At 41.2% G+C, this 15,872-nt stretch overlaps 1 protein-coding gene across 1 annotated transcript in view; it reads right to left on the reverse strand.

Annotated features, from left to right (window-relative positions):
• Positions 1-15,872, reverse strand: part of Hecw2 (HECT, C2 and WW domain containing E3 ubiquitin protein ligase 2) — a 374,703-nt gene that overhangs the window by 34,609 nt on the left and 324,222 nt on the right. Inside the window, exons 20-21 of the mRNA XM_032901106.1 lie at positions 8,056-8,176; positions 6,480-6,593 (exon numbers count right to left, since the gene is read on the reverse strand). Coding sequence (XP_032756997.1) covers positions 6,480-6,593; positions 8,056-8,176 — 235 coding nt within the window. The remainder of the gene's footprint in view (positions 1-6,479; positions 6,594-8,055; positions 8,177-15,872) is intronic.

Below are 15,872 nucleotides of genomic sequence, written 5' to 3' on the forward strand. Positions count from 1 at the left end.
CTGGACAGTTTTATGTCAATTTGATGTAAGCTAAAGTTATGAGAGGAGGAACCTCAATTAGGAAAATACCTCCATTAAGATCAGGCTGCAGGCAAGCCTATAAGGCATTTTCTTAATTAGTGATGGATAGGGAAGGGCCCAGCCCATTGTAGGTGGGGCCATCCCTGGGCCGGTGATCCTGGGTTCTATAAGAAAGCAGGCTGAGCAAGCCTTGGAAAGGAAGCCTATAAGTAACATCCCTGCATGGCCTCTGCCTCAGCTCCTGCCTCCAGGATCCTGCCCAGTTTGAGTTCCTGTCCTGACTTCCTGTGGTGATGATGGATTGTGATATGGAAGTGTAAGGAAAATAAACCCTTTTCTCCCCAACTTGCTTTTTGATCATGGCGTTTCATCACAATAGAAACCTAATTAAGACACTTTCTTTGCATTATATAAGTTCCCAGAAATGACACTCAAGTAGAGGCCCTTTACACACTGCTGACTTGTGACTACAGCTCCCTGAGGCTCACTGAAGAAACTCAGCATAACTTACATTGTTATTTGGCGTCTGGAGGTAAACTAAATGTGAGGCAGTTTACTCTGAGATGGCAGTACATTAATTCAATGCCATGAGCAAACTGGGCCAGACCCTAAGATATGACTCACTCTGAAACCACTGTCAAACAGGTGAGTTGGCTTAAAAAGTTCACAGTGTAATATCTTCTAACATGGTGAAGTTTGCTAAAACAGCAATGACCTTACTGACTAGTTCCTCTTGTGGTTGAAGACAAGAGTATATTCTCTGAGGAGTTGAGCTGAAGAGCAAAACTTACCTCAGGAGAGAAGAAAACAAATAGCTCTTTTAGAAGCAAAAGTACATCTAACTATTAAATTTTTTATCTTTACCTCCTCCCATCCCCAACCCTCACTTCCTCCTCCTCCTTCTCCTCCTCCTCCAACTCTTGATGCATGAATAGAATCACTCCGAAGCCAAGATAGTCTTTCTACTTTACTTTGGTTGTAACTCTAAATGTGGAACTGCATATTTAGGGTATGTTGTGGGATGCAATTTCTATCTATGTCTAGCAATCCAGTGAAACACAGCCCCAGCCGGGCGTGCAGGCAGGCCGCTCCTATAATGCCTTAGCAACCTCGTCCATATAAATAGTTAACATGACTCACGCCACAGGGATCGTTTGTTACATTCCTGTTTTGCCGGTTAGGTTGGTTACACGGTTAAAGGCTTGGCAAGGAAACGCAGAAACTCTGGACAACGGGTGTGTAGCCACAGAACAGCTGCATTTGAAGGCATTTCTGAGTAAGCACAGATGTCAGTAGGGTGGCCTTAGTGTCCCCAGCCCTGCCCGCTGACGAAGCGTTGTACCCATCTGTGCGGCTGGCCTGGCACATCACCAGTTAGCCGCACCTGACATGGGTTAAAAAAAAATTAACTTTATTCTTCCAGTCTTAATATAACAAAAATTAACTGAAGACAAAATACTCCAATGGGAGTAGTCTGTAAAATGAGAGAAGACAATGGCCTCAGGAAGTCACACTATCTCTTCCCCCAAGCTTGTCCAGGCACCTTGACCTAAGCACCTTCTCATTCAACCACAGTTGAATCAGAGCAGTGAGGCTTAGCTTCTGAGCCACTTAACAAGGCCTGGGGATTAAGTCTGATAAAACAATGTTGCTCTTGGTGGCACCAAGCTGAGGCCTCTTTCTTTGGCAGATAAAGGTGATTCAGGTGAGGCACCTGCTGCCTCCTTGAAGGGCAAGCAGTAGCCTAAGTCTATCTGAAGCCCTATAGCTTTACAGCTCAGACCCCAGTCTGGTTATGTGAGCCATACTGGGTAATTGATAAGTAGTGGAAAAGAAAAATGTCTTCTCTCATCCTCTTATCTCTCTATCCTGGGGGAATACAGAAAGAGCTTAAAAGAAAGATGCTGCACACAGGTCCCCAAACTAAAACTATTTGCATATGCTCCTCCCTAGTCTAAGCAGGGCTTGCAAGACTGATGTCATCTTGACAGCTCTTTGCACATAATGAATTCATTCTTTCTTAAATGAAGGTGCCCTTCACAGAGGTGCCATGAAAACAAAGAGAGGTGGAATGATCACCTAGTAAACATCCTCTCTTTGTCTAAGACATTATTTCTTCACTGTTTGGGGAAGTAAGTGTTGGTTAATGGCCTGGATACCTTATCAGAACCTGAGCACCGATACCATGTGAACTTTGGTTGCTAGGATTATTGATTAACAGAATTAATACACTGAAGAATAATATATAGCATTTCATTCATTATATATTATTAACCACATATAAGCAATTCCTAGGCAACAAGCCATTTCTCCTTATCTTCGAGCAAGGCTACTTCTTTGGTGATGATAGCACTGCTCTACTCCCTACCCTCACTTTCTAAGGCAAGATGGCCGCCATGCTAAGTTTGTAAGACAAGATGGCCATGCTAAGTTTCTAAGGCAAGATGGCTGCCATGATAAGTATCTAAGGCAAGACAGCCATGCTAAGTTTGGGGGAGATTCTAGTGCGTAGAACACAGCTCTCAGCTCTGGCCTAACTCAACTACCAATGATAACACAGTGCTTAGAGATTACCTACTTCTCGTAAAAAGCCAAGGCTAACATAAAATCATTTTAATAAAGAAATAACTTGTTCTAATATATCTATATTAACAGACACAAGGATTTTTTTTTTTTTTTTTTAATGTTTCTGCAGCTGAAGACAGGCATTCAATAGTCTGGGCTTAATTTTATCTCAAATAGCAACTGCAGTAGCCTACAGATCCCTTACTTCTAGAAAAATCTATATGTTTTGTTTCAGATATATGTGCAGAAGCGGCATGAACCAAGGTTACTGTTTCCGTGAAGCTGCTAATCCACACCTTTTTTGGAAGATAAGTAAAGGCGTTGTTATTAAAACTAAATCCACTGTTCTTTATGCCTTGGTTCAGTTAGATGGACTGTATCTGATTGGAAATGAAATCATAGCGATGCTATCGACAATTACGGCAGAGTATTAACTGCTCATTGGTAGTTGACACAAATTAATAATACTCTTTGTAAGGTGATATTAGTATTAATTTAGACTCCTCACAAAACTTACTCCACTGACTGTAAGTGATGGAAGAGGCACACACAATTGACAACAATCTAGAGAAGTCACTCAGTTAACCAGGCAACAAGAAAACTCAAAAGGGAACAGGTTAAGTCTCTCCGGGCCGAATGTTTCCACTTGCTAAATCCATTATTTTAGGTATTTTTTTTACTTATAAAGAAGGCAGAGCTCTTGCATAGCCTATATACATATATCAGAACAGTACACTCCTCATCAACACAGCTGATGGAAACACCAAGTAAGGCTTGGAGCTGCACTTGATCTTATCATCAACTTTAGAAGACAAGCCCTTGTCAGTACCCTCCCATCATCCTCTCCTCCCATCATCCTCTCCTCCCATCATCCTCTCTGACAACAACATCTCTGAGGCAATGGTTGCCTAAGTTGTTTTTCAGGAACTTGGAGCCATGTGTGTCTGTCTCAAGGCAGCGGAAGCCACCAACTGTTTACCTGAACCTCAGCAGCATGACTTAGTTGATGTTTTTAGATGACACCAGTGGTACAATTTTCCTGAGCATGAGTCCTGTAAAGAGGGTGACTATGCCTAGACTGGATCCTGCCTCCACCTCCCTCCCCCTCCATCAGACCAAGCTGTTTCTTTATCCTAGCAAGACCTCTAAACCCTAATGCTGTGCAGGCAAATCTGTGACTCAGGGTTCCACTTCCTTGGGAATAAACTCTCTTTTGCGAAACTTGGTTCAGTGACTGTCATAAACGGTGTCATATTAAGGAAGCAATACTGCTGCCTAACTATCAACAGATTTCACATGATATCTCTTTTCTGCTCTCCAATCTCATCCAGGAAGTGACATGCATTTAATAATGTCTCTTCTTGACTACAGCATTCTCTCAAACTCCTTTTTTTGTTTGTTTATTTTTGGTTTTAATGTCCTCAATGATTTTCAATACTGGTGAGAGGTTCTTACACTTTCCCTCAACTGGGAATCATCCCATGTTTTTCCTGTAAATAGTCTGTGATTGCAGATTTGTGGAGGAAGTTTGTATGGGTAAGGTAGTCTCATGTGAAAGACACACTGTCAACATGACTTAGGTTTGCCAGATTTGACAAAATCAAGCCCACTTCACTACCCCCTTCTGTATTATTTGGAAAAAAGTTACTATGCAATCCACCCTTATGAAATTCCCTGGAGTTATTTGGAGAGATTTTCCTTTCTCCCATTTATTTCATCATTTGATCATGTGTTCAGTCACTTAAAGTTACTGTTCAATATTTCTTCATTCTTTTTGTAGCTGAAATTATTCCTGCTTTGGCCACTGGTTTCTGGGCTCTAACATGTCCTTGCCCTCTCTGTTGGTGTCAGAGACCTACACGTACAGAGATGGCACTGACATGATAGAGCCCAGAAACCCAGTGTCATCAACTTGTATGTAGAGGGAGTAGACAAAGGGATTGTTTCTGATAACTGAGACCACTCCTAAAACATCCTCTCTCCCTTTTCCCTTTGGTGCCACAGGAAGTAGACAAGTGACAGGGGTAGGAAGTACTTGATCACCAGTGGTCATCAAACAAAAAGGAATGTAGCTCTGTTTGGAAGTGATGTCACCAGTTCAGAATATGGCAGCCCACTTCAGGATGAGAGCACTCGTCAAACATCTGTGCTACTCAAATGTAAGCGGATCAACAACATCTCAGTGAACTGAGAAAACTGTGGCTCAAGCTAGGAGTACTGATGTGCATCTGTAGACCCAGAGCCCAGCTCTTGGGAGGCTCAGGTCATTTCAGCTTGAGTGTTCAAGGCCAGCCTGAACAACATAGCAGCAAGGCCATGTGTTTAAAAAAAAAACAAAAAACAAACAACCGCCTGCCTGTGGTTTTATAATAAAGGAAGGCAGCTGGAGTTCCGGGAGAGAAAAATAATCTCATCCAAAGCAGACTGGTCCTGTAAGGAAATGCTTGACATCCCTTGCATACCTGGGAAGAGGCTAACAGCACTCGCCTCGGTTTTCAGCCGTGCACCTGCATCTTTAAGCCAACTAACACAAGTTTACAAGTCCATTTACAGAAGTCCATTAGTCACGAAAGGCTGAGTTCTCAGGGAAGCTCCAGCCTAAGCTTCACGTGTTCAGTCACCACCTGGAATGCTAAGAAACAATCCGAGGCAAAACCCAGGATCCAGCCGGGGGTGTTTCTTAAATCTCAGTGCCGTCCAAGAATACCAGAAGAAAGACTTAAGGTCTGGGCTTGGGTGTTGATTTTGCCATTCCCTAGTCCCATGGACAGGTAGTCATGTTGGGCTTTAAGCCTCCACTCCATCTACCATATGCTAAAGGGCCACATTGGGTGGATATTACTACGGTGGTGCCTGACTCTTCTTCATACTGGATATGACTGAGAGGATGATAAAGTAGTCCAAACTACTGAGCTTGGTAGCACAGGGTTGACACCCTGGTTATAAGAGGGTAGAGACAGGTGCAGTTTTCAAGGTCTCGCTGGCCTATAGACTAAATTAAAGGCAAGTTAACTACTCTGTTAAGACCCTCTCTCAAAATAAAAGCTAGAAAGAAGCTAGGCTATACCTCAGGGCGCTGGTCTAGCATATATGTAAAGTCCAAAGTTCTTCAGTATAGCTTAATAAATAAATACTCAGGCCAACAGTGTCAAACAGAACACAACCAGAGGTTAGGTGACTGTGTCTAAGTTGAGTCTAGGAGCCACAAGCCACAGAGAGTCCTGAGATAGGAAGAAGGAAGGGCCCATGGGGACGTGTCCAAGGCAATCCATTAACAAATGTTATGTCTACTGGGTGCAGCAGACTCAGTGTGGGAGCCCCAGCCCTTCGTTTCCCAACCCTTATCTAGATGAGCTACTCATGGAAGAGTCATGTTGCATGGTTTGTTTATAGTAGGAGGTTGTATGGGGAGGTACAAGGCCCTCCCAGGAGAAGAGAACTGGAGGCAGGGAAAGAGGAGCAAAGGCATTGTCACGACGGTTGTTGTGGGCACTACAGCAAGAGCAGCAGGGTCTGTGATTCTGAACCAGGGCTTAGTTAACAAGCGACACATATTCTGCTCAGTGAGCCGGATGTAAACTACAGTTCCTTATTTCCTTTCTCACAAAGTTCCATTTCCCCCTTTCAAATGATAGATAGATGCAGGGGGGAAAAAGCAACAGAACTGGCCTTCTAATCAAGACAAAATAATTATAGGTAAGAGTTACTTTAAAATATTCTATATCAAATGATTTAAAAGCCAGAGGGGGTGGGGGAGGCAAAATGTTTAAGCATCTGAGAGCACTGCTTCCTGTCAGAAGGGTTTCCTGTTTTGGGAACCACAGAGATGAGGAGAAACATCCGCTCTGTAGCCACAGCCTGTGTTGCACAGACCACTTCTCTGTTCTACTTACCCTTCCTCCCCGACAAAGGTGACATACAGTTTATTCCTCTGCAGGTCCTTTCTGGAGTAGCCCATAATCTGATTAAAAGCATCTTCCAGCAAGTGGTCTCTTCGGATAATTAACCTGTCCGTAAAGAGGCAATTTGAAGAGTGCATTAAAAGATTACTTCCTTTCCTTGTCTTTCGTGCCATCTAGTCTCTATTTTCCACAATTAACTAGGTGAGGAGTGAAGTTGTGCAATATCATTGCTGTCTGCACTTAAATACATACTTGTCTTAAACTCTTTAACAGTAATAGCAGAAGTTACCTAAGAAAATCATGGGTAAACCTGTGGCCTGTAAAAAAACCCATGAGTCCTTTCTGAGTGGCCAAGACATTTATCCCAGAAGGAAAACGGTCATAAGACACACACACACACACACACACACACACACACACACAGAGAGAGAGAGAGAGAGAGAGAGAGAGAGAGAGAGATTCAGACACAAACAGAGAGACAGTGAGAGACAGAGACAGATAAGAGACAGGCAAAAGTTTCTTACTAAAGAGAAAAATACTATGAAGTTACCCTTTTAAGACTAGAATGCACCTAAGCATGTCCAGTTAAAATGAAGAGGTGTACGTGTGTGTGTGTGTGTGTGTGTGTGTGTGTGTGTGTGTCCTGCAGAGCAAAAGTGTTTACAAGTGTACTTAAGTTTTAAATTAGGTGAATCTTGAGGTTCCCCTATAGATGGAATGAGTGATGCATGTGGCAGTCTGCTGTCATGACAACTAGCATCATCCTCTACAGAGGTCAATCTGCACATCATCTCAATAGTAATGACAAAGACATGACTGGGAGCTTGAATTTACAGAAGATCATCTTGGTAATTCAAGTATGAAAACAACACAGTTCAGAGAGATGAAATTTGGACTGGGTTGATATGTTTGGAGGTCCATGAAAGTTGAATCCATTAAGCAGTTTCCTGTGCCTGGGGCAGTGAGCGTGGGGACTGGTCCTCCCTTGAGTAATGAGGGTAAATGGTGACCTTCTCTGCTAGTGAGCTCAAGTTGGGACATGGGATAGGACTAAAATAGGAACAAGGGAAAAGAGGTGTACATGTGGATAAAAAGAACCCTGGACAAGCAAGGGAGGTGGCTAAAGAGAGGCAGACACAACATTCATGACAGGTTTTATTGTACAAGTGAGGTTTGTTTCCCAGCACAAAACAGAGCTGATCATTATTCTGCACTCATGTTGGCCCAGGAACTAGTAACAGGAAGAATAAAATATTGTGATAGCTATATATCATGTGAACATCAGATGGGCCAACAAAGAGGAACTCCTCAGGAGAAAAAACAATCATCTTTAATTTGTCTATAGTTTTATACAGTCCTACCTTGATTAGAAACCATAAGCTTTATTCCTTATTAAGGAATAAATATTGCTTTATTCCTGAGCAATATTTTGCATTGTTGTAGTGTAATTCCAAAATAATACTGCCTATTAAAATAAGACTCATGTGACAACCAATTTCCAAACCACCAACTGCTTCCTATCCATTCACCATCTATAAATCATGTGGTTTGAGTCATTGCCACTTACTTTAATTTTCCTGGGCCTTGTCCGTATCCTTTAGTTTCTAACTTCCTATAAAAGTTCCTTAGTTTGGCTTCAAAATCTCTCTTGTAAGGTGCAGGAGCCCGGGCATTGGCACGCTGAGTACCTGTAGCAACCACAAAAGAACAACGTGGATCTATGCCCTGTTCAATCCACAACACCTTGAAGAAGTACCACATGTTAGCAAGACAAGCGAGGCACTGGTTTCAGCTTCTACATCGCCCCCTACACACACTCATGCACAGGCACACATACACGCACAGGCACACATACACGCACACACCGATGAAGCCCGAACAAAGTTCGAGGAAGTTCTTAAGAAAAATCTTGGTTGTAGCTTTTGACTAAGAATAAAGATCCTGTTTAAACAGTCAAATGTGCTCGCTCACGTGTGCCTCAAATATGTCCCCCTTTTCCATCTAAACCAGAATGAGTCAAGTAGAGTTATTCATGTCTAAGCATAACTATTTAGGATGGAATATCTTTGCTTGCGTTAAAAGGATATCATGTAAACTGTACGGAAAGTTTCAGGAAGCCTCATGAAAATATTTTTAGGTTTGCATTATATTTAGGAATGATTTTCTTTTTGTTTTTTTTTAAAGATTTATTTATTTATTTTTATATGAGTACACTATAGCCATCTGCCAACACACCAGAAGAGGGCACCAGATCCCATTACAGATGGTTGTGAGCCACCATGTGGTTGCTGGGAATTGAACTCAGGACCTTTGAAAGAGCAGTCAGTACTCTTAGCCACTGAGCCATCTCTCCAGCCCCTAGGGATGATTTTAGAGATATAATTACATTTATTTCACATGGAAAGGTAAAATGGTTAATATAAAAACAGAATTCATGCCTAACTGTGGGAGGAATATATCTCAGAGTTGCAAAAAGAATAACAATATTTATTGCATTTCTAATGTATCAAGTACTGCTCATATCTATAAACTAAAAGTATTTATGACATCCAGTGGCCAAGTGTTATTAATAAAATGTAAAGATAACATGGCTTCTTGTCTTTCCACAGAAAAACCTGCATCCCAGGTGACTCAGTAACATGTTGGGATGCTAGCATCTATGGTGATAGATTAACCAGACACAAACATGGCAATATCAATGTTTCCACAAAATATTTCCCAATTCAATGAAAAACCAGAAAACTAATTATGGTCTTGTTTATTGCACTTGTTTATTGAGAGTTGATAGATCTATCTATCTATCTATCTATCTATCTATCTATCTATCTATCCTTCTTTCTTCTTTCTTCCTTTCTGTGCGTGTGTGTTTGTTTGTGTGTGCGTGCCCGTGCTCTCACGCCCACACATATATGTGGGTTTTGTTGTTATTTGGTTTGTTTTGCCTAGACAGGATCTTGCCTGTTGGTCTGGATTGGCCTTGAATTTTCCATCCTCCTGCCTGTGGCTCAGAGCCATTAAGGCTTGAGCCATTGTGCCCTGCAAGAATTTCTTTAACAAATGAGTTAGCCAAGCAGGTTATTTATTGCTAATCTTGTGTTATATTCAACAGTGGATACCCTGGTTGAGAAGACAGAAATAAAATATCAAATAATGAACTTTTAGATTAGATGGGACACAACTTGTAAATCAGAGGAGATAAGAGCCCTGGGTTCTATCCATCTTCACAGGATACTCTGCCCCCAAGATTAAAAAAGAAAAAACCTTCAGATTAATTGCCAGTATTTGAAATTTATTATATTTCAATGAAAAGAAAAGAATGTTTTTCTCTTGAAAGTTATAAGAAATCTTACAACTGACATGAATCTCCTTAAGCACAGAGGCAGCTGCTTCCTCGGACTGCACTCCTACCATCCACTCAGTGACACCAGTTGCTTGACCTCCCAGGTATTTGCTTTTGAGATTAGTGGTATAGAAGATAATAGCAATGTCACAGAAAAGTAATGTGTGTGAGTAGAGATTAAAATGGAAAAGACCTCAGGGAGGACCTTAACTGGAGCCCAAGTGGTTAATTGCCAAGTTGACAGGATCTGGAATCACCGTGGAAACAAACCTCCAGGCACACCTGGAACAGAATTTCTAGGTCTGGTTAACTGAGGAAGGAAGACCCACCCTAAATGTTAGTGGCACCATTCCCAGAGCTAAGGTCCAGGAGTGAATAGAAGGGAGAAAGAGGGCTTAGTACCTGAAATCCATCTCTCTGCTCTTAGATTGAGGATGAATCTCTCTGCTCCCACCACCATGTCTTCCCAGACAGGATACACTGTATCCCCTGCAACTGTAAGTCAGAATAAACCCTTCCCCACTTAAGTTGCTTTTTGTCCAGATTTGGTCACAACAATGAGAAATTAAAAACACAAAACTTGTAAATAGTAATGAATCTGTATTTTATACTGGTGCAGAGCAGCAAGTGGACTAAATATTAAAAGTGTGTTCAACAGATGGACACCCCATAACTTAGAGTATAGTGGGCACGCTGAAGAGACAAGGGGAAATAAATATGTCAGAGGTGCTGGACCCAATGAGAGAAGGCATTTAAAGAGGGAATGTTGTAGAGAAAATATCTTGTATCTGTGTGGATGTGGCACCTGTCAATAATAAATCTTTGGCCCGTAGCTTAGGCAGGAAATAGGTGGGACATCAGGAAGGAAGAAAGGATTCTGGGATAGTGCCAGGGTGATAAGATGTGATGAGACAGACACATGGTGCATGAACACAAGTTACCAGCCGCGTGGCAGGATGTAGATTAAAAGGAGTGGGTTATTTTAAATCATGATCTAGTCAGAGAAGAGGCTAGCTATATGGCTAAGGTATTTGTAAATATATTTTTAAATCTGAGTCTTATTGGGAGCATGGGGCTGGGAGGAAGAACCAGATCTAACTTCTACAGAATGTGGGGAAGGAGCCGGGCACTTTTATAGAATGTAGAGAAAAGGAGAAAATGCAAAGTGGAATTTAATTGGAGGAATTCTCAGTTAGGGTGTAGAGCAGATTAAGGTAGGAAAGAGGAAGAGAGACTGAAGGGTGGAGAAGCAGTTCAGAGTTTATACAGCAATCAAGACCTGAGGGGATAAGAACTAGTCAGGAGTGTGGTGACTCAGAGGAAAACCAACCATGAGAAATACAAATTAGTACCAGTAAAAAAGCAAAGGGCAGGAATGGGAGCTCTGCTGATAACAGAGTTTCTTTCTTTCTGTCTGCCTTTCTTTCTTTCTCTTTCTTTCCTTCCTTCTTTCTTTCTTTTTTTCTTTCTTTCTTTCTTTCTTTTCTTTTTTGGTAATAACATTTATTTAGGGCTGGGGATTTAGCTCAGTGGTAGAGCGCTTGCCTAGCAAACGCAAGGCCCTGGGTTCGGTCCCCAGCTCCGAAAAATAGAAAAAAGAAAAACAACAACAACATTTATTTATTTTTATACTCCAGATTTTTTTTTTTTTTTGGTTCTTTTTTTTTTTTTTTCCTTCGGAGCTGGGGATCGAACCCAGGGCCTTGTGCTTCCTAGGCAAGCGCTCTACCACTGAGCTAAATCCCCAACCCCATACTCCAGATTTTATTCTCCTCCCAGCCCACCCCTAACATAATTTCTTAATAATAATGATAGCTATTGGGGTTGGGGATTTAGCTCAGTGGTAGAGTGCTTGCCTAGCAAGCGCAAGGCCCTGAGTTCGGTCCCCAGCTCTGAAAAAAAAAGAAAAAAGAAAAAGAATGATAGCTATTGTTTGATAAGCACGTGGTGTATTTGGGGATACTGTACTTTCCATAGGGGAATCTTGAGAAATCCTCGCAGAGTCTATAAAGTGGTTTCTTAAGGTTTCCATCATTGCTTTGCTACTAGGGAAAATGAGGGAACAGTTTCCTGTCTAAATCCTATTGACCAGGTCTACTGGGTGCTAAAAGCAGTGTGGGGAATGATGTTGGTGGCCAGAGACACAGGAAGCTGTGTCTTGCATACGGCAGTCGATGGATACTCTACAGAAATTGAATACGACAGTTTCAGAGTCTGCCTAAGAGATCCGTCAGTTCCCATGGATGAAATGAGCTGGTGTGCATGACACTGTGCAGGATCTGTGCCATACGAAGCCCTCTATGTGTCATCTGTATACATACTCAACACATGTCCAGACATGGAGCTTTAATCACAAGACTAGCTTCTAATCAGTAATCTGTCTGGAGGCTTTTCTGTAGAGTTATAAACCTTTTATTCAAAGAGTTAAAGAAAACAAATAAATTCAACCTTAAAAAAAAAAAAATCAAGGACACAAAAGAGAATCCTAAGCAGAGGTTCTCAATACTGAGTGTATATTAGAATCTCATAGGAACTTTAAAAAATTCCTAATCACAGGCCTCACCCAAAACCATTACGCCAGAATCTGTGGAGGTAAGACTCAGACCTAAGTGTTTTCTACAACTTTCCAGATTCCAAAATTCAGCCACATTAAGGAATCACTCCATGCTGAGGAATTACAGGACACTAAACTTCAACCAGTGAGACCGTGGGCAGCATCCAGGGGCTAACGCAGGACAATGGCTGCCTGTGTGCTTGAAGAAGTCATTTGCACCACAAAGAGACATGAACCACAGGAAAGCAAGGCTGCTGTTGGATGGATGCAGACCAAGACAGTGCACAACTTGGCCCCTCAGGAACCCCAAGAAAGCTGTGAGAAGAACTAGACTAGTAGCCCAAAACACCCCAGAAATAGCCATAATGAATCGCCCTCAACAACAGCCATCAGTGGAAAACAGCAAATGAAGACCAAAGGCTGAATGAAAATTCTTTACAGACTCAAGAGAAACATCCCCCTTTCAGTTGATTACATTAAGAAGTAGCTTATACACCATGGCTGTATAATTTGAGATGCCCAAAAGGCTGTGGGAAATCCTGCAATGCATTCATTCACTCTCAATAGCCCTATCTCCATTTATATGCTAGGTAAGTGACTAAACAATGGAGAGTCTGGTAACAGAAATGGATCAAGGCAAACATTCTTTTGCTAAAAGTTTTATTGTAAAACGTAATCTCATATACTTCACTTAAATATACAGTAAATTATGCTGATGGCTTTTGTCAAACTCTATATATTTTTTTATGTAGCCCAACTGGCTTCATACTCATTCTGTAGCCAGCCATAGCCTGAGCTCCTGAATTTCCTTCTTCTACCTTTCAAGTGCAGGGATTATAGGCAGAGGCCACCACACACAGCTCAAAATCTGTATTTTTAAAACTTACTAAGAGCGATGGGAACAATGTGTAGTTTGATGGAAAGTTTTTGGAGAAGTCTGAGGTAGAATTTGAAAGTTTAGTAGTAGAGTATGGATTCCCTTGTGAGCCAGAAGACGAGATAGGGAATTAAAAAAGACTCGTCTAAGGAATAGCAGACAGCAGGAACTAACCGAAGGACAAAGTATGAAATGTGGCACAGATAGGCAAGATCTTGAGTGGGCTTACAGTGGACTCTAATTGGTAGGACTTCATTTTTCAGTATTAGAAGGCACTGGTGTTTCTCAACAGAACGGTATAATTCCAATGGTTAATCTGACCTTAATATGGCCTCAGGGAGCTAACTATCAAATCTTGGAAACAGACTACAGTTTCATGGGAGTTATTTCATTGGTAGCTATAAAGCTGTGTTCCCTATTTTAAAGTATGAACAGAATTCTGACCATCGATAGTTTTGAACAATATTATCCTTACTAATTCTCAGAAAGGATAGTGTTATTAAAGTAAAATTTTAAAATAATGTAGAAATTTCACTGATCTATCATTTAATATAACATATAGAAATGTTTATGGTCAAAATAGAAACTATTCGAAGGAGTAAAAGAGAGAGTAGGGTGGGGTACAGCACAGGCTTTCCTGCCTCTCCCTTCCTGGGCATAGGATTATACGTATGAGCCCACAATACCCAACACCAGCTGTCACATAATTAGTACACGTCAGGTCCAACTGACGAGCTTCCAGAGAAGGAATTAGTTATATGGGTTCTGGAAACCAAAAATGTTCTTGAAAGATTGAGCTGATAGAAATGTATGGGGAACCACAACCACCATTGAAGGTGCTCTCTCTCAGAGAACACTCACAGTCTTTAGAGTTTTCCAAAAGGGAATCACATGGAAAAAGTCAGTTGCTTCTAGAAAGTGAGCAAATGGAGAATGGACTTCCAGGATGGCTGGTACTATAGTAACTATTTGCAGGAATTTTTATAACAGCTATTAGGGCTATTAGTCTTTATCACTGCTGGGTAGATCTTAAAAACTATCATATCATGTATACATTTTCCAAACACTATCACGACAATACATAATAACCAACTATTGAATTTTATCTGACAAAAATATCTCAGATGAAAAACGTTGGCATCAGAATCTGCTTCTGGCTTAATGCTCTGCTATGAATGGAGTTGTCTTGACTACACAACTCCAGGCCTCTGTCCTAGAACAGACTAAAGGTTCACTTCTGCCCTGGTTCCCTTTCCATTTACACACACACACACACACACACACACACAATTTTCTCTTCCATTTCCCATTAGTAATGAAGAACAAGCTAATAGCATTACGATAATTTCTAGACAGCTTCATCTTTTGGAACATCGTACAACAGTATGCTAACCAGGGAGAATTAGGGAGATAACTTGGACAAAACACAGATGTGTAAGTCCTCATATCTATACCCTATTTTCTAAAAGCAGCAAAAGTCCTAAATCTGTGATGTCCATGTATGTACTACTTACTTAAATATGTATATTTGCTTTTTTTTTCCTGAGGAGCTTCATGTATGTGTCAGGCAAGTAATCGACCACTGAACTATACACTCAGCCTATTTTTTATTTTTCATTTTGAGACAAGGTCTTACTAAGTTGCACAGCCTAGCCTTGTACTAACTCTGAAGCCCAAGTAGGCCTTTAACTCGCCATCTTCCTGCCTTTGCCTCTATAGTAGCTGGGATTACAGGCCTGAGCCATCGGGTTTGGCTTATACCATTTACTGAAAACAACTTGGTTTTTCAGACTTGGCCAAGAATTAACTTATTAAAAAGGAAACACAGAAGGGTATGCCAATAATAGACACCCTATCCCGGCAGCACTAGTGGTGAGGACAAAAAAAAAATCCACACTAACTGAACTCAGGGATTATTAATAACAAAAATAAAAAGAATTCTTGAAGCTGGGAGGAAGGGAGATGAGAGTACTAGAGGGAATCAAAGGAAGATACTGGTGGGCAGATGTGAGATATATATGTATATGTACGTGTACATGTATAATGTATGTGATGTATGTGTATATATCATGAGCACATGGGCAGGAGAAACAGCAAGTATTTGGGGTACACTGCTTGAGAAGTAGCCAGTCCAACAGTTTGGAAAGTAGATTAGGGGTCACCACCCAGAAATTGTCAAAGCCAAATACAATAACCATAGTTTGAGTCTCATTCAATTGTAAGCTAGATGGAGATAAGTTTACTTTGGTTCAACTACAGACAACCCTGGTGAAGATCCAGGAGGCTCCTCAGTGCTGTGAGTCCGTGATCTCACACTGCTTATACCTCCAACTACTCCAACTCCAGTGAAGTCACCACAGTTCTAACTCACACAGTCACAATGACCACATCCCAACCGTCCAACCACGCAGAACCTCAATGTGCCACGATTTTGAAAACAAGGAGAAAAATAATATCCATGAAAATGTTCAATAAAAGTGATGTTAAGCAATTCTCATGCCATTAACACTATAGTTTTAGTCACCTAGAAAATGCACTCAGAAACTAGAGCTGTAACATATCAGGCTGGGGGCATGGCCTTTAAGTCCCTAGAGATGTGTCTTTAGACAAACT

This window comes from Rattus rattus, chromosome 4, assembly GCF_011064425.1.
Source record: "Rattus rattus isolate New Zealand chromosome 4, Rrattus_CSIRO_v1, whole genome shotgun sequence".
In the NCBI taxonomy this organism is placed as follows: Eukaryota; Metazoa; Chordata; class Mammalia; order Rodentia; family Muridae; genus Rattus; species Rattus rattus.